General features: G+C 38.4%; 2 protein-coding genes across 3 annotated transcripts; both read right to left on the bottom strand.

Annotated features, from left to right (window-relative positions):
* Positions 1-1371: 1371 nt before the first annotated feature.
* Positions 1372-4656, bottom strand: LOC111777688 (SUMO-conjugating enzyme SCE1). Of its 2 annotated transcripts, XM_023657405.2 has the most exons (6): positions 4524-4656; positions 4195-4425; positions 4026-4109; positions 2863-3015; positions 2665-2778; positions 1372-1747 (listed from the first exon to the last, which is right to left on the bottom strand). In XM_023657405.2, exons 2-6 carry the CDS (start codon positions 4261-4263, stop codon positions 1685-1687), a joined length of 483 nt encoding a protein of 160 aa, XP_023513173.1. In that variant the 5' UTR covers positions 4264-4425; positions 4524-4656; the 3' UTR covers positions 1372-1684. The 2 variants fall into 2 exon arrangements, with proteins under 2 accessions (XP_023513173.1, XP_023513172.1); XM_023657404.2 differs by having other exon boundaries at positions 4195-4613.
* A 1431-nt stretch (positions 4657-6087) lies between these two features.
* Positions 6088-14801, bottom strand: LOC111777519 (uncharacterized). The gene is made up of 3 exons (XM_023657164.2): positions 14232-14801; positions 13998-14104; positions 6088-7132 (listed from the first exon to the last, which is right to left on the bottom strand). The coding sequence occupies exons 1-3, from the start codon at positions 14655-14657 to the stop codon at positions 6403-6405; spliced, it is 1263 nt and encodes a 420-aa protein (XP_023512932.2). The 5' UTR covers positions 14658-14801; the 3' UTR covers positions 6088-6402.
* Positions 14802-23763: the final 8962 nt, after the last annotated feature.

The raw sequence follows: 23763 nt of genomic DNA, 5'->3' as shown, positions 1-23763 counted from the left end.
AGAAATTAAGGGCGATAGTTAGCTTAAGTCAATTATTTTTAAATTAACTAATATTTAATAAACAATTAATAATTAGATTAAAATAAAGGTCAGACTAATGAAAGTAAGTAAATTATTGGACTTCATTTGTAATCTTGGCTGCTTTTTTTACTCTTCGTCTCAAACCTAAATGAATTAATAAATTTTTTATTATAAAAAATCTTATTTTATTATAAAAAATATTATTTTATTTACTATTAATATTTAGTATTTTTTTAATAATTAAGTAAAGTTTGGAACAAAGATTTGGACGTATTTTGAATAATCAGCTAAAAATAGAAATATATAGGTAAAAAAAAATGTGGAACAAATGAGAACATGACATGTGGAGTCTTGGACGACAAAGGTCTTTGTTTTTATAAAACAAAGAGAAAATAAATAAAAAAAAATTATTATTATTATGATTATATATATGTAGCTGTCAATTTGAAAGAAAAAAAAAAAAAAAGAAAAAGAAAAAAACAGTGAGCCCATTAATGGTTTGACCATTGGGGATGTACATGTTTTAAAAATATATATATTTCTTTTTTTTTTATCTCGCCTTTTATTTTCTATTTACTTTTATGATTTAAATTAAATTTTGATTTATGTCCATTTTTTCTCTAAAATTTCTAATTTTTTTTTAGAACTACCCTTTTTAGTCTTTTCTTTTTCCAAGAGAGATTTTTGTTGTACTGTGAATCGAAGTGTTTAAGCGTTAAAAGAGAGGATGATTAATTTGTTCTATAAACTTCTAAAAATTTTAATAATAAATTTTAATAATTTGATCTTTAACTTGAAAAAATCCTGGAAATAGTCGATAGATTTTATTCAAATGTTCAAGAGGCAATTGGGGATGAAGTGGGTTAAGTTGGACCAAACGTAATAATTATCTTTACCTTTGAAGGCCAATATACCTCCCGACCTCCTTACTTCGATGGTTCAAATTATGCATATTGGAAAGTTAGGATAAAAACTTATTTGAATTTGTGGTTTATTGATGCTAAAGATTCTTATGAGGATAAATATTCTTTTTCGAACTTTTCCTCTCGGGTTTTTCTCAGTGTCTAACTCTGGTACCATTTATAACGAGCCTAAGGCAGACAATATCATCTTTCAAATAAGTATAAAAACTTCTTCGTGAGGAAGAAACAATTCAAGAAGCATTTCTTAAGTTACAAAAAAAAAAAAAAAAAACAAAACAAAACAAAACAAAACAAAAAGGATGAGGTTATACAAGAAACTGGTCCTCCTCTCCTCTAAGGAAGAAAGCTTTTCTCCTCAGAAGAAGAATTCAATGAAAGCTATGAAAGCTACTTAAAGATAAAAGCAAGTAAGAAGAGGATCCATAAGTTAAGAAAAAGCCGTTCTTTCATACACATTTCAGAGCAGAAAACCACAACTTCACAATATGAACACAATGTGCAGCACACAAGGCTGTTGTTGACATGTTTACCAATATAATTATCCACATAAGTTGGGTCCATATCTGGGAAACACTCTAAAAAGTTTCAAAGATTATCACGACACAATTGAAATGTGCACAACATATCATCAAGATCTATAAAACGAGTCAGTTTTAGATGTTGATTCAATCAGTGGCAACTGGCTGCTAATATCATCATTCATAAGAGTATCAACAAGTTTAATGCCAACCACATTTAGCTTACACCAGAGGTGGATACTGCTTGGCTTGTTGGCGAACCCTCTTCTTGTACTCAACAGCATCCTGCACAACCATCAATTCTTCCATTTAACAATACAAAATCAGAAATGAATGGTTGGTTATCTGATTCACAAAATTTCAGGTTATTATATACACCTAACAGACTACCAACCGCAGTCTAGCAGTTCGAAATCTCTTCGAACAGAGTTTGGTTCAAATCTGGTTGTAGGAACCAATGCCTTCTTAGGGGCATGGCATCGAAATCCGCATGAACGCATGAGAAGGATCGATCCAGACCCCTTCGTTTTTCCATTTTGAAAAGCAACTATTCTCAATAGCTCACTGTCCAGGTTCACATGCTAATCTAGAAACACACCTATTGTATGCCTCTTTTGTTGTATCTAATCTAGAAACAATTAATACAATGAATACATGAAATATTTTCTCTTGAAAACAATTTTTACACAGTTCAAATCCACAGGACCATGCAGATAGGGCCGGCCATCATGAAAAATCCATTTCAGAAATTTTATGTGCAATACTAAACAGCAATGGTTATTATACTAGAAGAGCACCGATTACCGTGGAGAAGTATTACTGATGACTAAAATAATCAAGGTGAAGACACAACAGACAATCAAATAATTAACCGATTTCGTCTTCGCATTGTCGTTTTGCTACACTACCCACCCTCAACCAACAAATGAGTCTTTTAAAACCCTGCACATCAGTGAGCAGGTTATAGGCCAACTATTGAACGTGTTAAATATGTGAACTTCTGATTCCCATCCCTTCACACAAAATTGTGAACCAAATCCCTTCACTAGTGTTCTATCACTGAGTATATACCACTACATGTTACACTTAGAACGGGAAAGGGTTGCGCTTTCCACTGCCCTATGGAGAAAAATTATAAAGCACATAACGTGGTCAGATAGATCAACATTCAAAAAGAACAATGAATCTAGTGATTGACATACCTGGATGAAGAGATGATAACCTTCTGTCTGAGCAGGATCAGCAGGATTTGGTTGATCCAGCAAATCCTGGATCCCAACAAGAATTTGTTTAACAGTTATAGCTGGTCTCCACCCCTACACACGAAGGGAGAAAATTCAGGAATGGGTCAGGTGACGTCTCAATAAACATACAGCAGTAAGTTTTCATTTACTACTCACACTATCTTCATTGAGAATTGACAGGCAGACCGTTCCTGACGGATACACGTTAGGATGGAAGAAACCCTGAGGAAATCTACACTTTGGTGGCTTACTTGGGTAGTCCTCACTGAAGTTGAGTGTAAGGGGAAAGAAACCACCCTCCCAGTCTGTCTGTAAGAAATTAACGATTTTGCCGACTTTAAATGCTACAGAACTTCAGAGCATCGTCATACTTAAAAAGTTGGAGAACAAATTCCACAGAACAATAGACAACATGAAAAGAAGACATGTCGATAGGAACATCAGCAGAAACGTAGCACCGTGTAAATCATCACTTTAATTTTGATTTTTGAAGAGACAAACCTAATAATAATAACAATATACAAAGAAACAAACAAATCATTTATTTGTTCACTGCTATTTTACCAAAAGAGACGATATTCGTCTGACATTTTTAACGTCAATTGGCATGTTCCTCTATCAGTTAAATGATATTTTCTATGACAAATCCAGAAGGATTAAGGAGTGTGATTTCATATAGTCTTCAAAGCTTTCCCTCGAACACTGCCTAGAATCTTTTTATAACTAGAATTCTTTTCTGATTAGAACCAACAGGAGAACTTGTAATCCCCATGGTTTTGGTTGATTTCTAAATCACCCTTTTGTATTTTGCCATCTCTAATGATATTCCTTCCCCATTAAAACGATATGAAGAACAACAACGACAAATTAAAGGCTCTAATAGGTCAAACACCAATTTTAATTACATGGGAAATCAACAAATTAGGGAAGGAGTAAAGATTAAACACAAATGACTAGACCCTTTCCAACTAAATTATTATGCTGAAAATCACTATTACCAGAATGTATACTTCAAAACTAAGAGATTCACAAACGTCTAAGGTTGCTCGAAGTGAAAATAAAGCTCTAGCGTAAAGAGAGAAGATGTAAGTTTCAAGCAAAGATCAAGTACAGAACCGGTGAAGTAACCAGATAAAAAGGGAAAAGAAAATCCAAGGATAAATCAAGTTGGTGAAGGATCCATTCAAATAGACAAGAATTAGGGCATGCAAGATATTGCAATTAGGCATGAACTGCATAATATCAAAAACAACAATCAACCCATAAATCGAAGTCCGAATTCAAAACACATCCACAAAAATTGCAAGAGAATACCATACCCCAACTTTGCCAGGAATAATGCAATGCCAAATCATCAAATTGACCGTTCCATCAGGCATAGTCTCCGGTTTCGCCACAAAACCCTAAAAAACACGAAAAAATCAAAACAAAACCAAGGTCCTTCACCGTACAGAAGACAACATAGCAAAACAAGAAGCGAATACCCACATGCGGATGATTCTTCCGCCACGACTTCCGCTCCTCCGCAAGACGACCTCGTGCAATACCACCGGACATGGCTGTCGGTCTCTGTATGAAGAAATCAACAAATCTTCGACCCCTGAATCGGCGATCCCACCACAGGAAGAAGGAGAGAAACAGCCGGAAACACAGACTTATAGGAGGAAGAGAGAAGTAGTGGAGCAGTCGCAGAGAGTCGGAGTTGAATCAAACGTACGGCTGAGATTCATGAGTGAAGCATAAAATTGGGTTTTGAATTTGGATAAATATCGAGGGAAAATTAAATTCAAAAGTCAAATCAGAATCTGTGGGATTACTCTTTTCTTTTTTCTTTATCTCTTTTCTTTGGAGTTCGAAAACGTCGCTTGAGAATCACGCCAATTCTCGAAATGGCGTCGACACTTCGGCATGGCCTCATCATCATTCAACACCGCCGCTTGTTTTCTTCTTAAATTCCGATGCGAACAATTTCCTTTCTTTTTTTTTTTTTTTTTCTTTTTTCTTTTTCTTAAAATTCCACTTTTCCTATTATTAAATTATTAAATTTAATTAGTAACGTCCATAAAAGTTTATTAAAGTTGAAATCAATAATAATATTAATTTTAACTTTCTAAATTTACTCGAATAAAACTTTTTTGACAAGTAATTTAAATTTAAAATAAGGATTCATTAAATATTAATTGGATGACAAAATCAATAAAATAGTTTTTAATTCGCAAAAAAAAAAAAAAAAATTATATATTAGCATTTTTCTCATATTCTATACCCAATTTAATTGGTATATATTTCTTTTCTTGAGATCTCGTCTCATACCCGATAATCCAAATTAATAATATGACATTTTCGGGAAAAAACGGAATATTATTTAAACCTGCAATTTACTTAAATATTATTTGACTATATTGCATTATTGTCGACCATTATTTTAAAAGTTATAATAGTTTCAAATTAATTTTTTGGAGAGATTCTTTTAAAAAAAATTATGGCTTTCGAGAATTAGGTGGAACGTTAAAGTATAGTTTTAGTACCACACTAGTGCACGGACGTGTCAAGAACAAGCTAGGGGAGAACCTTAGAATAGAGTTGGTGGTTGAGAGAGAAGTATTATTTAGTGGACATTAAAAAAACTAAGAACATAGCACATGCTAGATGTGATAATGGTACAACCTTTAATCTTTAGGAGGGTATAGTGTGCTCATAATGATACCATGCCATTTATGGTGGCTGGCTTTGGAGGGTATGGCCAAAAATTTTCTTTGGGTTCCACATCAATTGACTCGATATACTTCAAAATTATCTTGTTGTTTTCAAACTCAAAAGGGAGATCGATCGATGTGAAGAATATGTCTGAAAGTGATCTTGAAATTGTTAAAAACACTTTTGTTGTGTATAAAATACTCTGATGAAACATGTTTTTAATCATGTAAAATCATTTTATATCATATTAAAATCGAGTTTAAGAGTGTATATCAAACATTAAACTGATGGTAAATGATTAAAAACATGTTTGAAAATAATTTTGATTTGACTAAAGTGGTTTTAACTATTTCAATATTAATATACACGTGTAAATTCTCTATTTGCATACCATACAAGGTATGCTTTCCTTAATTCATTTAGGATGCATATTATCTGACTCGTTCGTGCTATTTTCCAAACCCAACCCAACCCAACCGTGAGCATATGGCTAAAATTAGTTGTCTTTATATAATCTTATACCAGCCAATCCAAACATAACCTAATAGATAAAACACCAATTAACATCTCAACAAACAATAATTTAATTTGTCTCCCGAACTAAAAAAGACAACCTCGTACCAAAACAAGACATGTTAAAAGAGTTCCATTTTAACGAGTCTCGTATCAAATCAAGCTATCATGGCAACGAAACAATGTTCAAACAATAAGATGAAATAAGTGGGTGACTTTGAGTTGACATGCATTTTGCATAGTTAAAATCACTACTCACAATTCAAAGCCAAAAGGTAACGTTAACTCTCTGTCTCTTCCCTAATCAAATAAATTCAGGCTACAATTCACAATATGCAAAATCTTTTCTTTCATCGCTGTGTCCAAGCTGATTGAAGAACAGTTTTATGTGAATATCAATGGTACAACAACAGAATGAATCTAATTTTGGCAAAGAATTTTTAAGTTAAGACCAGTAAGCCTATCAATCAATGATCAGTGAAGCAGTCAACCAATGGATGAAATAGCAGATGCAGGAGAATCCTTAATATAAAGAGGAATTTTTACCTGCAACTCTCTCAGCCGCTCCACCATATTGTAAAGAAATTCAAAGGTGAGCTTGGATTGTGCATTGAAATCTTCTCTAATGTGTGGATGAATCTTGAACCAATCTCCCAACAACTTGTGTACGTGTGAACGGATCATTCGCCACGGGACAGGGTATTTTTCACAAAGCTTCAAGTAGTCCACCAGTAGATCAGCTTGATCCAGGTTTCCATCCCTGCTACTTTCTTCACAGCCCGCTGTCCATTGCACGGTTCGAAACCCAGCAAAAAGTGCAGGATTCTCCAGAAGGGTTTCGGCTGAAAGCACGCCCTCGACTCCAGTCTCTTGCAAACAGTTGTGAACATCTTCCATGTGCCTTATGTTCCCATTGGCAAGTACCGGGATTCGTAGAGCGTTTTTAACAGCACTAATGGCGCTCCAATTAGCTCGGAATTTTTTGCCATCTTTTTCATCTCTTGTGCGGCCATGGACAGCTAAAAGAGAGCAACCAGCATCCTCTAACATTCTTGCATAATTAATTGTATCCTGTAAATTTGGGAAGACTCGGATTTTGCATGATACAGGAACCTGAACATTGGAAGCCACTTTCTCTACTATTGCTTTTACAAGAGGTAAGTTGTCCATCAAAAAAGCCCCATAGTTTCCTCGCCTTGCAATACGCTGAGGACAACTGCATGAAATTAATAGAGCACTCAAATGAAGTTCAGAAACCGTAAGTGAAAAATATGGATACCATCAACATATTTGGAAGCGACACATATGGAAAGCACGTGAACTACGATTGTTCTTGATTGTTTTTTTAGTTAAAAACGCAACTGAAATGGAGAACAATGCAGAAAATAAATAAAAAGAATAAATACTAACAGGAAGGGGACGCTTTACTGAGATGTAAGAGTAACACATAGTTTGAATATTTTAATAAATACTAAGTAACCCAATTGTTGGGGTTGGGTCTAGCACACACACATACAGACCTATCCTTTAAAACAATATAGCATGGCCTTGAACTCTTTCTAATTCCGGGCAATGTCGGGCCATGTGTGGGGAAGTACCATACATCCAACCCTGCCCGAAATTGAAAAGAGTTTAAGGCCATGCTATGTTGTTTTAAGAGATAGGTCTTATCATGTATGTGTGCGCTTGCATTACCCAACCACAACAATGAGGTTACTTACTAAAACGTTTCTTAAAATACTCCAGCCATGCGCTACTCTTACATTTCAGGTAGAGGTAAAACGCCTCTGCATGGATAAGGATAAGGGGGAATGTTGGAATGGCCATGGAAGCTAAGATATTACATTTCAAGTAAAGGTAAAGCGCCTCTCCATGGATAAGGGGGAATGTTGGAATGGCCATGGAAGCTAAGATACGATAGTAGTATGCAACGTTTTCCGTTTGTAGTTTTATAGGTGGTTTTTCATTTTCGTACTCAAACATTATGTTAAGGTTTTATTTTGACGGACGTTATTTCTATTTCTTGTTCTAAACTAAACGTATAAGTCTAGGGCAAAAGAAAATTAGTGGCCTTACCTTTCTAAACCAAACCAAAAGCCCCACAAACCAAACATTACCCAATCTGTTCTGCCTTCTCTCTCCTTAACTATCTCTGATCCATCGTCGTTTCAAAATAGCCCAAATATAGCCGTTAATATTTCTGAGAAACACAATACTGACAAGAAAGGTATTGTTAAATGATCTTTAGAAAAGCCTATTGAAGGAGGCCTGAGGATATATGATCTTCATAAGGAAAAACATCTACCTCCTAGCAAAGTGGATTTGGCGTTCTTATCATGAGAAGGAGGCCCTTTGGAGAAGAGTTATTGCTCCAAAATATGGAACTACTCATTTCAACTAAAAAACGGGTAGGAAATCATTATTTCTCCTCAAGAGGTCTACCGAAGTCTATTGAAAATGTAACGACACTAGTTTTCTAGGGACTTAGAGTCGTTACCATATGCATGACGTAACTTCTATATACAGAAATATTCATTTAAAACAAATTTATAAAACAATGTCAGACTTATACGTTTAAGAAAATGGTTTTAAAACAATACAAAGAAAATATTCAAAGTAAATTAAAATAAGCCATGGAAAATATAAAAATAACAATGCCCTGTACGAACCTAAGATCTACGAAAATAAATGCAACTACCCTATGCAAGTTTCATGGTTTTTGGTGCGCCTTTGCATTTACCTGAAATATAATAATAGCACATGACTTGAGTATTTCTTAAAATACTAATGAATAGAGACCTATCATTTAAAACTATAGTCTCTTAAGTAGCCTCCAGTCCGAATAAATTGGATGTGTAGTACTTCTTTACACACGACTCACATATGCGAACGTGGGCCCACCAGGTGGGCTCGCACACCCCCTGGGCCTGCATGGTCGGGATAAATAGTTGTAACCGAACGTCCAGAAGTACGACAACATGTATCATGCCAAGTATTATAGTCGTCATCATCATAGTATATGTGTTTGTACTTATCATAAAAGGAGAAGTATCCCGATGTAAATAGACATACAATATGCATGAAGTCCTTATACTTTTCATCTTAATCATTCATGCAGCATAACCTCACATATTACCCTAGGAAACTTGCATGTATAAGCTTCATAACATTACTCACTAGGAAACTTGCATGTATAAGCTTCATAACATTACTCAAGGGTTGTGCATTAGAAAACTCTTCATTGCCAGACATGTCATATCATAGTGCAACATGACATCTTATACATGCATATCATCGTAATATGAGATATCATCATACTATGTCATATCCTCATACATCTCATGTCATCATAGTGTTACATCATCATCATAACATATCATAACACTTCAAATCATCATAACATATCAACATATATGACATGTGCATGAGCCACTAGGCACGTGTCATCATACACAACACAAGTCTTCCGACCGAACTGATAGCAGGGCCACTTACTTGGTTGGCCTAGGATTTTGCTCTCTAAAATGTAATTCTACTGGAGGATTCTGCTTTCTAAAATGTAATTCTATCTAAAGATTCTTCTCTCTAAAATGTAATTCTACCTAAGGATTTTGTTCTCTAAATGTAATTCTACCAAAGGATTCTACTCTCTAAAATGTAATTCTACCTAAGGATTCTTACAATCCTAAAATAGAATTTTAAGATGAGAATTGGCTCACCTAATTTTGCATGAAACAATTTAAACATACTCTTAGTAATTTAAACTAGCTAAACCTAATTAATAATTTAGACTAGCTAAACCAAATTTTGCATAAAATAATTTAAACTTGACTCCAAAAATTTAAACTAACTAAAAGATAGTCATACTAACCTTAAACACTTCCGAAGAGTTGAAACTAGTAGCAAAGGGTCTGAGCGTATCAGACCCAAGCCAAATCAGCCAAAATGTTAGCTTGAAGCCGTCAGAAAATATATTCTCCGACTGACTTCGAATCGTTCAAGTGGGATGAAAGGAAGTAAGGGACCTTCACCTAACTCCCCACTTTTAAACATGAGCAATGTGAGACAACTTCTTCTTTTCTTTTCTTTTCTTTCTTCTTCTTCTTTTTTTTTTTTTTTTTTTTTTTTTTTTTTACCATATTCCTAGTACAGAAGACCTTCACTTCCCAAGATAAAATTCTTATTGGATTTTTCTCGTATCTTAGGCTATCGTCTATCTGTAAGAACTTGTAATCTACGACGTGAGACGAGTCATCCAAGTATTTGTGAAGCATGGATACGTCGCACATGTTATGATGTAGTATTTTAAATGTGTATGATTTAATAACCCAAGAAAAAAAAGGAAGTTGTCCCACATTGCTTATGTTGAAAAGTGGGGAGTTAGACTCTACCATAAAAAAAAGGTCCTTAACTCCCTTTCATCCCACTTGAACAGTTCGAAGCCAATCGGAGAATACATTATCTGACGGCTACATGCCAACGTTTTGACTGATCTGGCTTGGGTCTGATATGCTTGGACACTTTCCTACTAATTTCAACTCTTTAGAAGCATTTAAAGTTAGTTTGACTACCTTTCAGCAAATTATTTTATGCAAAATTAGGTATAGCTAGTTTAAATTATTAGGAATAAGTTTAAATTATAAATTAGGTTTAGCTGGTTTAAATTATTTTATGCAAGATTAGGTGAGACAATTCACACAATAGAATTCTAATTTATTATTGTGGGACTCCTTAGGTAGAATTACATTTCAGAGAGCAACGTTAAATTAGCATCAAGGGGTGTAGTTTCAACCTAGACCAACCAAGTGGCCCTACTATCAACTCGGTCGGAATACTTGTCTTAAGTATGATGACATGTGCCCAGTGGCCCCTGCACGTGTCATGTATGTTGATATGATGTGGTATGATGATATGATATGCTATGATGCTATGAAACTGTTATGATGATGTGATATGCTATGATGTTATGAAACATTATGACGATGATGTAATATGTTACAATGACATGAAATGTATGACGATATGATATATTATGATGATATCTCATGTTACGATGATATGCATGTATGAGAAGTCATGTTGCATTATGATATGACATGCTACGACATGTATGACAATGAAGAATTTTCTGATGCAAAACTCCCAAGTAATGTTATGAATGATGAATGTATGAAAGCTTATGCATGCATGTTACCTAGGGTAATATGTGAAGGATGTGCGGGGATTGTGCCGCATGAATGATTAAGATGATTAAGTATCCTCATGCATATTGTATGTCCATTTACATCGAGATACTTCCCAATTTATGATGAGTATGGACGTGTACACTATGAAGATGATGACTATCGTGCTTGGCATGATACACGACGTCGTCGTACCTCCAAATGTCCGCTATAGCCAACTAGCCCGACCATGCAAGCCCAGCAGGTGTGTGAGCCCGCCTGGTGGGCCCACGTTCGCACATGTGGGTCATGTGTAGGGAAGTACTACATATTCAGTTTGTCCGGACTAGAGGCTACCTAAGAGACAATGGTTCTAAATGATAGGTCCTCATTATTGATTGCATGGGTTTGCATTCCTAATAGTGGGGTCACTTACTGAATATTTCTCAAGCCATGTACCGGTGATGACAGCATCGCACCAAAGACTAATGAACTTGCATAGGTAGTTGCATTTATTTTCATAGATCTTAGGTTAGGATAGAGCATTGTTATTTTAATATTTTCCTTAGTTTATTTTAATTTATTTTGAATATTTCATTTGTATTGTTATAAGACCCTTTTCTTAAACGTTTAAGTCACTGACATTGTTTTATGAAGTTGTTTTAGATGAATCATTCCGCATAAAAAAGTTACGTCATGCATATGGCAATGACTCTAGGTCAGTAGAAAGCTAGGTCTAGGTCGTTAAATGTCCAAACTAAATATCCTGTTCTTTGCCATCTCTCCCTCACAAAACAAGCATCGATTACTAGTTTGTGGAAATCGAACACTGACTCATGGGGAATTTATGCCTGAGGAATTATGGTACCAGACCTTTTAACGCACTGAATCATGGCTTTTGGGAGGGTATTTCAACAATATGCTCTTCAAAAGAAAATTATAATGCTTGAAGAACCGCAAGGCAAAGCATGCGGCCCTTACTGAGATTCCAATGACAAATGGGCTGCCACATGATTAGATCTTAGGGAGTCTCCCACTCTCACTCTTATTGACATATTCCTTGTCATCGACCACTTAACAGATTCCCTATTGCTACGGTTAAAAGACTAGAAAGAATTGTTTCAATCATTATCCCGTTCAACTTTCTTTTGGGGTGGATAAATGAGGCCATACTCATTTTAGATTCCAAAATATGTGGACGCAACATCAAAGCTTTCTTTCTAAGGTTGAATATTGGTGGCTGAATACATTTTTTGAGAGGTTGGCCAGATCATGACTTTATTCAAAACTTGAGAGCCTCAAATCAGTTAAAGAACATGGAACAAGGAAACCTCTAGCAGCATCAAAATTTAGAAGGAAATCCTGCCATGGAGTTCTTAGTTTTGGACTCCATTGAAGAAACAGGGGAAATCCATCATATCCAAATCACTCAGAAGACTTCTATCAAAACCTAGCTTTTATCCTTGGCTATCCAAGAAGAAAACATGTGAAGACAAAGCTGTAAATTGAAATAGTTGATTGAAGGAGATATCAACACAAGCTTCTTTCATTGGATTGTGACCTCAAGAAGTAAAAAAATATATGTATCTTAAAGATTCTTTCCAAGGATGGTTACAGTGTCACTGAAACGGAGATTGAAGAAGCATTTCTTATATTTTATGTGGATTTTTTTACCAAAAAGAAGGGTGCCAGTTTTTTCCATCTCCTATTTATTGGGACCCTATTACCACTCAACAAGCATTGGAATTGGAGATGGCCTTTACAAAAGAAGAAATTTGGTCTTCTGTAAAAGAATTGAATGCTAATGAGGCTGGATGGTTTTACAGTTGAATTCTAGAAGTCTTGGAACAGTGTTCCATGATTTTTTCAAGAATGGGATTACAATGCTAGCTTGAATAAGGCTTACATATGCCTCATCCCCAAGAAAACAAATGCCCAAACTGTTGGCTAGTTTCACCCCACTAGCCTTATTTCTTGTATGTATAAGATCATTGCTTGAGTTCTATCCGAGTCTCTCAAGAAGGTTCTACCCCATATTATCACCGAATACCAATCGACTTTTGTGGGTGGTAGACAAATCCTTGATGCCACCTTATTGCAAATGATTTTATGGATGGGTGGAAAAGGAGAGTGAAAAAAGAGGCAGTTCTTAAGCTAGGCATTGAGAAAGCTTTGAACAAGGTGGGCTGGGATTTTTTAGACGAGATCCTATTGGCAAAAAGCTCCAGCCACACATGGATGAAATGGATAACGGGTCTCATCTGCTCTCCTAATTTTCCAATTATCATTAACAGCGAAGCAAGAGGAGAGATTCTTGCTACTGGAGGTCATCGCCAAGGTGACCAGCTTTCCCCCTTTTCTTTTCATTAGGATGGTTGTTGTTTTAGTAAATTTTTTATTCATGTTGAATAAATAAGTGCCATTATAGGCTTCACCCTCGGAACGTCCCCCATCAACGTCCACCAATCTGGACCAACAAACGCATCTCAAGGGGGTAGACTTACACTCGTATAAGCAACCCTATCAAACCTCCCCTACATATTACTGACCAATATGGAGCATTTACTGACCATTTGGCAAGAACGTAATAGAAGAATCTTTCACGATAAGGAACTCACATAACTTAGATTTTTTGAGGCTATAGTTAGTTTGGTTGCAACTTGGTGTAAATGCGTCCTCTTTTTCATTAGTATAGTTTTCCTTCCCTGCTCGCTAATCAGAGAAGGAGGCTATTTCTTTCGTAATTTCATACCATCAATGAAATTGTTTCTTATTCAAAAAACTCTTTTGGAAGACAAATCCTTACTCCACCAACCCACAAGAAGTATAAGAGGTCAGCATTTTGAATATAAGAACATATGGAATGAAAATATTCGTACAAATTACCCTTCGAATACGAATTAGACTAATAGAGATTACCCGAGATTAAGATCGACATAATCACAATATGGCTCCACTCTTCTAGCAGCTTCCAACAAAACATCGGGATCATTGGCACAAAATTGAACAAATAATGGGCGGTCCTCCTACGAATCATTCCAAAGTTTAAAGAACAATGAAGAATAGACTTACAGAAATACAGACAAGATTATATCCTAAAACAGAAAACTCAAGTTGTTAACACAAAAGAATGACTTGTAACGTTTAACATACCTGACAAGTTGTGAATTCCATGTTACGATACTTCTCGTTCTCAGTAAAGATCCGTGAATGCAGCATAGGTGTATACGCCGCCTCGGCACCATATTTCCTGCAGAGCAAACGGAACGGAAGCTCCGAATTATCAACCATCGGAGCTACAATCAACCTCGGCCGACCGAGCTTGGACCAGTGAGCCCAGGCTCGCTCAATGCGCGACTCGCCACTCAAATATCCACTCGGCGACCCCAAGAGAAGTGTTGAGTCATTGGATTTGGTAAGAGAGGAGCATTCATCTTGTCGCTGTGTGTGTGGATCGGAGCAGAGAAGGTCGTCGAGGTCTTGAGGGAGATCGGTTTGTGCGCGAGAGGAAGCCATGAATGACTTACGGCGTGACAATATAGATTTGAGATGGAGGTGAGAATTGGAAGGGGATCTCATAACCTAACGATGACGATGGCTGCGTAGCCCATCGCCGCCGCCGGCTTGGTCGAATATTTGCCCTTCAGTTTTACGCAGCAGAAGAAATCCTTCCGGATTTGGATAAGGTTTTTCACATAAATATTTCCCTTCCGAAGATGCTGCTTCTCAAAGAAAAAAATATATATATTTTTATACAAAAATTTAAATAAACCTGTAGTCTTTTAGATAAACAGTCAATTGTTACCATGAACTTAGACCGTTAGATAAACCAGCATAGAGTCCGGCCACTCTTAATGGAGTGGCTTGATTTCAGTTGACCACTTCGGTCATGCTTAAAGTGTTGTTGTGTCTTTAATTACCGCTATAAAAATGAGAAAAGTTGCACATAACTCCATTTCTCCATCACTTCTGTTCTCGTTCTCATTCTCACCGATCGCAGAGGCTTCGACTGAAAGACAACAAGTAGTATTAGAGCAAGGTTCAAGGTAGAAGAAGATGCACCAAAATACGAAGATGCACACGTCGTGGGGTCCATCCCAGACAGGCTCACGCACTCCTCCACGTCACCGGCGCCTCGAAGACAGACACCAAGTCATCGTCGAGCGTGTGATCAAGGAGACGACCACCTTTGTGTAGTACCCGATACTGACGAGGTCCAACTACAACAAGTGGGCTTTGTTGATGCGCGTCAACCTGCAGGCGCAAGGGCTGTAGCATGCAGTCAAGCTCAAGGAAGGAGAACCAATCGAGTACCGGGAGGATCGGCTGGTGTTCGCCGCCATACTGCGGGCTGTGCCTCTAGAGATGTTGGCATCTCTCTCCACCAAGCGCACCTCGCAATTGGCCTGGGAAGGGATCAAATCCCACCGGGTTAGTGTGTAGCAAGTGCGAGAGTCCAACATCGACAGCTGCAAAAGGAGTTCTTGGAGATCTACTTTAAGGACGACGAATCCGTTGATGATTTTTTCATGCGGATCACAGGGCTTGCCAACAACATTACCACTTGATGGGAGCATCAGCGAGACGGAGATCGTGAAGAAGATGCTGTAGGTCGCCCTAGATCACCTTCAGCAAGTCGCGATTTCGATCGAGACATTGTTTGACATGAATGGCCTAACTGTGGAAGAGGTGATCGGAAGATTGCCAATGTCGAGCAGAGGAAGAAGAATGTCGCTTCAGCTGTCAACAAGTAGGGTCGTCTTCTCCTCACTGAGGAGGAGTGGCTTGCACGCCTAAAGCTCCGTGACAACTCCGGCGAGAGCGGCGGGTCCTCCGGCGACAAAGGTTGCAAGAAGCAGTGGAAACCTCCCAGGCGCAAGCGGAAAAGAAGGGGAGCAGAAGAAGAAGTCGGCTAATGGCGGGCCAATCCAGTGCTCGAATTGTAGGAAGAAAGGCCACCTGGGCAAGGATCGCTGGAGCAAGCTCAGGAACAAGGTTAAGGCCCATGTGGCCCAATCCAAGGAGGAAGAGCCAGCACTTTTCATGGTGACTGCATCGATGTTATCTGTCTTCCCCAATTCTGATTCCAAATCCACAAAAGCAATGACAGCGCCGCTGCTTCAATGAGCGTCGTCGGTGAGGGTTCGATAGATCCCAAGGAAGAGCTCCAGCTAGGCGTGGCAGAGGCACCAACTAGGGAGTTGATTCAGCTAAAGGAGGAGCAAGTGTTCACTCAGATCGGCGAAAGGGGCGAGCAGCGTGAGCACCGGTGATGGGTCCTCGACACGAGGGCAACAAACCATATGACCAGGACCAGATCTACGTTCTCTGAGCTCGACTCGAGGATTCACGGGACAAGTTCGGCGATGGCTCCATCATCGAGATCGAAAGGCGCGGCACCATCTTGTTCGACGGCAAGGGCGGCGAGCACCGCAAGCTGAACGACGTCTACTTTATCCCGAGGCTCAAGGCTAATCTTGTGAGCCTGGGTCAACTCGATGAGGTCGACTGCTACATCTACATCAAGCTCGGGCTGCTCAAGATCTGCTACGATCGACGACGGCTCTCACGCAAGTTCGGCGCAAGGGGAATCGCCTCTACATCCTAGAGTTGAAGATAGAACAACTGGTCAGCCTCTCAGCCAGGACCAAAAAAGCAGCTTGGAGGTGGCACGCAAGGTACGGGCACTTGAGCTTTCCTGCTTTACAGAAACTACACAAGTAGAAGATGGTGTATGGTTTGCCAGTAATCGAAGGCGTGAATAAGCTGCACGACGGGTGTCTCATTGGCAAGCAGAAGCGCACTTCTTTTTTGTCTCAGGCATCCTACAGCAATGGTGAGCCATTGGAGCTTGTACAGGGCGATCTCTACAGGCCCATCAAGCCGGTGAACCCAAGCGGCAAGACTCTTTTCCTCCTATTGGTCGATGAAAATAGCCGCTTCATGTGGTTGATCCTGCTGCAAGCGAAGAGTGAGGCGGTAGAGGTGATTAAGCGCGTTCAAGTGCGCGCGAAGGCCGAATGCGGGAAGAAGATATGAGTGCTGCGCACGGACCAAGGCAGAAAATTCACCTCGACAAGCTACGGCAAGTATTGCAACGAGCTTGGCGTGCAGCGACACCTAACAACACCCTACTCCCTCCAGCAGAACGGGGTGGTGATGCGTTGAAACCAGATAATCATCAGGACGGTAAGATCACTGCTAATGACAGCCGACGCCCAATTGGTTCTGGAGAGAGACGGTCAGGACAGCTGTCTACTTTCTCAATCGGACGCCAACGCGAAGCCTCGAAGGGAAGACACCACACGAGGTCTGGTACAACAAGAAGCCTGCGGTACATCATCTCCGAGTGTTTCGCTACGTCGCATACATGAAGATCACGTGTCCCCACCTCGCCAAGCTTGATCCTAGGAGGCTGAGGTCGTCTTCATTGGCTACGAACTCGGGAGCAAGGCGTACAGGCTCTATGATCCTGTGGGGGGGGGGGCGAGCTCACGTGTCGTGCGACGTCATCTTCGACGAGAACACCTTCTGGCGGTGGAATGACATGGCCGAGGTGGACCAGAACCCAAAACAATTCACGGTGGAATACCTTGTCACCAAGCTGGGAGAAGGAGGAGCGCAGCACCAGGCACTGTCACTGCCACCAATAGTTGCACTAGGCACGCGTACACCAACACCGGCTGCAACTCATGAGGCGCCCCCTGAACCAATGGCATTCGCAACACCGCGTACTGCGAATTCGACGCTGGGTGCCGATCATGATGATTTTTTGGCGGCCAGGTACCGAAAGATTGAAGATCTACTAGGAGAAAGTGAACCATTGGGACTAGCGACGCGCGAGCTCGAAGAAGAGGTGGCTGAATTGCATGCCATCAGCACGGATGAACCGAACTCATTCGTAGAAGCAGAGAGGAACCCGTGCTGGCTGAAGCAATGCAAGAAGAGATGGCGTCTATCACTAACAACAAGATGCGGAGTCTGGAGGATATGCCGCCAGGACACCGAGCCATAGGGCTCAAATGAGTGTTCAAGCTGAAGCGTAACGAAGAGGTAGAAGTTGTGAAGCACAAGGCTCGTCTAGTGGTGAAGAACTACGTCTAGAAGCAAGGGGTGGACTTCAAAAAGGTGTTCGCGCCGGTGGCAAGGTTGGAATCCGTCCGCCTGTTGTTGGCGATCGCGGGACATCACTCATGGGAGGTCCACCACATGGACGTGAAGTTCGCTTTCCTCAACAGAAAGCTGAAGAAGACCGTCTATGTCTGACAACTACCTGACTTCATCGACAACGATAACCCCGACAAGATATTGCGCTTGCACAAGGTGCTCTATGGGCTTCGACAAGCACCACAAGCTTGGAACGTGAAGCTCGACAGTACCTTGCTGTCGCTCAAGTTCAAGCATTGTGCCTCTGAGCATGGGATGTACATGCGTGACTACGACGAGCAGTGAATGATCGTGGGAGTGTACGTCGACGATCTCATAATCATTGAGACGACATGGAAGTTCTTGGAAGATTCAAGAGGGAGATGTCAAAGACCTTCAAGATGAGCGACCTCGGCACATTCAGCTACTACCTCGGCATCGAAGTGCAGCAGAGTACTACCAGCATCACCATCTGTCAAGGTGCGTACGCAAAGAAGCTGCTAGACACAACTGGGCTGGAAAACAGTAACCCTACAAGGATGCCAATGGAGGCCCGACTCAAGCTAAGGAAGGCTGGCACTACACTGCGGTCGACGTTACCAATTAATGCAACATCGTCAGGAGTCTGCACTATCTGGTAAACACACGCCCTGACCTCGCCTATTCTATTGGATACGTGAGTAGGTATATGGAAGCACCTAAGGAGGAGCATCTTGTGGCTATCAAGCGCATCCTGAGCCATGTGGCTGAAACCAGAGGCTGGGGTGTGAGATATTGTGCAGGGAGAGAGAGGAAGAAGCTTGAGTTGGTCGGCTATAGTGATACTGACATGACCGGTGACGTTAATGTTCGTAAGAGCACCAGTGGGATGATTTACTTCCTCTCAAGCGGCGAGATCTGCTGGAAATCAACTAAATAGAAGGTAGTTGCTCTGTCATAATGCGAAGCAGAGTACATTGCCACTTCAACGGTGGCCACACAGGGGGACTGGATTACACGGCTGATGGAGGAGCTGATCGGAAGAGAAGGTGATCCACCAATGTTTTACGTGAATAACAAAGCTACGATCTCCCTCACCAAAAATCCAGTTTTGCACGACCGAAGCAAGCACATAGAGATAAACTTCCATTACATCTAGGAGTGTGCAGATCGAGGGCTGATCAAGATTGACTTCATCCGAACAGAAAACAGCTTGGAGGCATCTTCACCAAGTCTCTGGCGTGGGTGAAATTTGAGGAACTACACTCGAAGATCGGAGTTCAAACAATAAGGTAGATATACCTAGGTTTTAGGAGAAGATTGTTAGAAACTTGTGGTCTTTTAGATAAACCGTCGATTGTTGCCATGACCGCCGACTGTTAGAAACCGTCGTAGAGTTTGGCCACGTCCAATGGAGTGGCTTGATTTCAGCTAGCCACTTCGGTCATGCTTAAAGTGTTATTGTGTCTTTAATTACTACTATAAAAATGAGAAAATTTGTACAATTTTAAGCAAAAAAAAAAAAAAAAAAAAAAAAAAAAAAAAAAAAAAAAAAAAAAAAACTCAGACTCCATTCCTTGATCACTTCTTTCATCGTTCCCATTCTCACCGATCATAGAGGCTCTGACTGAGAAACAACACTGCTTTGTTATCTTTTTAACTCTCCCCTCAAATCATTTGAAATTTTCTTTTAATAGGCTTCCATTGACCCTAGGTTCAGTCATGGCGACGAGATTTTGAGTTCGCATCACAACGAGAAGACTTTATAGATGCAATCGTTGAATGAGCTAAAGCAAAAAAATAAAAAACTCGTCACAATTGTCTCCATATTTCTTCCCTATAAATTTGTTTAACTTTTAGTTTTGTTTAATTCTAAATAGAATTAAAGTAGATTCCAATAGTTTTCGCTAGGTAAATAAAACATTCATTTCTAACACGACCCACTCGACCCAAAGCCCATACTGCAACCCAATCCAACACTCCGTTCAAATCCCAAAGTCCAAAACAACAGTCTAGCCTATGCCTAAAGCCCACGCAATAGCTTAACAAGACACACACGACCCGAGCTCAAACACAGGGTCAAGCCTAAACACCATAGGGTCCAGCCAAGCACTCGCGGTTCATCCCTCAACTGCTAGTCGAACTCTAGTTCATCTTTCCAGATCCAGTTCTCCTAACTTTGGTTCAGCATGCTCAGTTTTAGCTCCAGTAGTTTCAAATTAATTCAAGTTTATTCTAACTAGTTTCGGCACTTTTTTGTCTAATTCGATGTATTTTTGGGTATTCATTTGTTATGTAACTCTGTGAATTTAATCTAATAATTTTGTTAAAGAACAAGATCTCTGAATTATCTAAGAACCCAAAAATGATATATAATCTCAAGGAAAAGTTTTAGAACGGATTACATCAATGATCAAGATTAAGAGTAAATGACACTCGTGATTCGAATAACAACACAAGAGGATCAACATCACTTGACTAACTCTTCCTGGCAAGTTTTAAAACATAAGAATTGCAAAAACGAAAAAAAAAAACCAAACTTTCAAACTTTTATTAAGATTGACTTGGATTTCAAAAGACAAAAATCAAACTTTAATTAAGGAGAAATTGGTGACACCAGCTTAAACTAATCAAGTAAATGGTCTTACTAGTGTTATAGTTAGAAATTGATGTTGTATGATGACACGTGTCCCGTGTTTCTACACGCATCATATGCTTGATATGTGTGAAATGTTTAGGAAATGATATGACTATGATATGTTTATGAAATGATATGACTATGATATGTCGATGAAATGATATGACTATGATATGTCGATGAAATGATATGACTATGATATGTTCATGAAATGATATGACTGTGATATGTTTGTGAAATGATATAACTATGATATCTTTATGAAATGATACGACTGTGATGTGTTTATGAAATGATACAACTGTGATATGTTTATGAAATGATATGATTATGATATGATGATGTTAATGTTATGGTACGTGTTATAATGTGGCATGCTGATTATATGATATATGTTATGGTGTAACACGTCTGACGATATAATACATGTTGTTACATGTTTTATGATATGATACTTGCATGATATGATATGATATGTTGAAGGATATGTTATAGCATGATATGACATAAGACCATGTATGATATAAATGATACGATATTCAGCCTCGACACATACCTTAAAGGCTATGTTGTAAAATGATATGATAGAAGGAAAATGGAAGGGGTTGTTTTACATGATAATGAATGAAAATGTTGGGACCTCATGCATCATTGTGTGTTCATGCATCAGGGAATATCCCCTTTTTACAATGATACGATCACGTATGTTACGATGCAGGAAAACGATCATTATGTCTTATCATAATGCTGCGATGGTCACTATTCTTACCAAGTGTTCGACAATAACTCCAAAGAATGCTAGACCGAACGGGAAAGGGACCAAAGAGGTGTGCGAGCCGACTGGTGGGCCCATACTCGCACGTGTGGGCCGTGTATAGAATAGTAAATACACATCCAATTACCTGGTTAGGATAGTTGCCTAAAGGAATATATATTGAAGGGATAGGTTCTTAAAATACTCAAGTCACGTGGTACTTCTACTTCAGGTAAAAGCAAGGCATCGCTGTACAATAAACGACAACATCGCAACAAACTATGACACATGTATAGGATAGTTGTATTTATTTTCCAAGACCTAGGTTAGAATAGGATGTTTGTACTTTTAATGTTTATTTATTTTATTTAGTATTTCGTTATGTCGTTTTAAAGACGTTTTTGGACACGTAAGTCCATGACAGTGTTTTATATCGAAGTTTCAAATGATTATTTTCTCACAAATGTGTACGTTTTGTATACAGTAGCGACTTTAGGTTAATCTAGGGTCGTTACACATAAGGACCTCATGCATTTTGTGCGTACATATACATCAGGTTACTTCCTCATTTATGATGATGAGTACGGACGCGTACACTATGATGATGATGATCCTGTCTCGCATGATACTAAGGGGTCTACTAACCTTCAAACGTCGCTACAGACAACTAGCTAGACTATGATTGGTCTAGGGGGTGCGAACTGTTTGGAAATCCATGCTTGCATGTGTGGGTCGCGTGTAAGGAAGTACTACACATCCAATTTTGTCCGCACTAGAGGACACCCCTATGATGGTTTTAACGATAAGTCCCTAGATCATGAGTTGCATGTGTTTGCATTCCTTAACCCTAATACTGGGTCACTTACCTATTAAAACACTCAAAGTGTGTTCTACTTCTATTTCTAATAAAGGCAAGACAACCCTCGTACTACTGACGACGACATCGCAAATAGAGACTATGACACGTGCATAAGATAGTAGTATTTTATTTTCTTAAAATTAGGATAGTACACGGTCTTTATATTTTTAATGTTTCAATTTATTTATTTATTGTTTCTTTATGTTGTTTTAAGATACATTCAAACACTTAAGTCCATAACAGTATTTTAAGATGAAATTTGTGTTTTAAGATAAGTTTTAAACGTATAATTCCACGTAAGAGTATGAGTTATGACGACAATAGAGACTTTCAATTTTTAAAATTATTTGTCGGAATTATATATTAGCAATTTATTATTAGTAAACCTATCCATTTTTAAATTAGTTTCTCTAGAAAACCATTAATGAAGTAAATATTAAATTAAAAATCAACCTTTGAAGATTGTTCTTCCAAACCTATTTATGGAAATTTCATTTAAAAAAAAAAAAAAAAAAAAAAAAAAAATCTAGAAGTGCTAAAAATCAAATCCATAGGACCCCTGGGCAACCAGTCAATGTTTGATCATTGACTGGAAAAATGGAATGCATCAATTTGACCATTGTGTAAAGGTATCAAAGTCTACCCACCAAAAAAAAAAATAATAATAAAAATAATGATAATAATAATAATAATAAATAAAATAAATAAATAATAATAATAATAATTAATTTGTAGATGTTATTCTCATTGAGTTTAAATGGTACCCGTCTAAAATTTAACTGTATTTTGTGAGAATATTTAAGTTTGCAACGAGCCGTTTTCGTTCTTCACCTTTAAAGTGATGTAAGCATGCATATGATAGTAAACTTGAGTCTATCTAGGGTTTTAGAAATTCGAGCCGTTGTCATTTGTATCAAACTGCAAAAAGTTTATGAATGTGAAATGAAAATAGTCATTCAATATCTTCGACTAAAGAAATCGTGACATCGAATACAAAAGGTGATCGATCAAATTCAATAGTATATAAAATGATGTAAGCATATTAAGAAATAACGTTTTACTTTTTTTCCGAATAATTATCTTTTAACTTTATAAAAGTTAAAGTTTATTCTAAAAAAAAAAAAAAAATTGTTTTCAAAGACAGATCACCAGCCAAAATAAACTAAAGTTCATTAAAAAATTGCAACTGGCAGAAAATCAGAGCAATGGTAGGGTTCTAAAGGGCCAAAGTCAAAGTTGTCTAATTAGAACAAATTGAAAAAAAAACATGCACCAATTTGACCATTTGTCACTAGAATTTGTAACGTTT

This window comes from Cucurbita pepo, chromosome 16 (genome assembly GCF_057944985.1).
Source record: "Cucurbita pepo subsp. pepo isolate OVF chromosome 16, ASM5794498v1, whole genome shotgun sequence".
Lineage (NCBI taxonomy): Eukaryota > Viridiplantae > Streptophyta > Magnoliopsida > Cucurbitales > Cucurbitaceae > Cucurbita > Cucurbita pepo.
The sequence above is the reverse complement of the archived record's forward strand: the minus strand, read 5'-3'. Positions and strand labels throughout refer to the sequence as shown.

Coding starts and splice junctions, on each gene's coding strand:
- LOC111777688 (XM_023657405.2), bottom strand. CDS start 4,263: ATGTCCGGTGGTATTGCACGAGGTCGTCTTGCGGAGGAGCGGAAGTCG. Junction 4,110..4,194: donor GGCGGAAGAATCATCCGCAT/GTGGGTATTCGC, acceptor CGTGTTTTTTAG/GGTTTTGTGGCGAAACCGGA. Junction 3,016..4,025: donor TTATTCCTGGCAAAGTTGGG/GTATGGTATTCT, acceptor AATTTCTTACAG/ACAGACTGGGAGGGTGGTTT.
- LOC111777519 (XM_023657164.2), bottom strand. CDS start 14,657: ATGAGATCCCCTTCCAATTCTCACCTCCATCTCAAATCTATATTGTCA. Junction 14,105..14,231: donor TGGAATTCACAACTTGTCAG/GTATGTTAAACG, acceptor AATGATTCGTAG/GAGGACCGCCCATTATTTGT. Junction 7,133..13,997: donor TATGTCGATCTTAATCTCGG/GTAATCTCTATT, acceptor AATTTCATGCAG/TTGTCCTCAGCGTATTGCAA.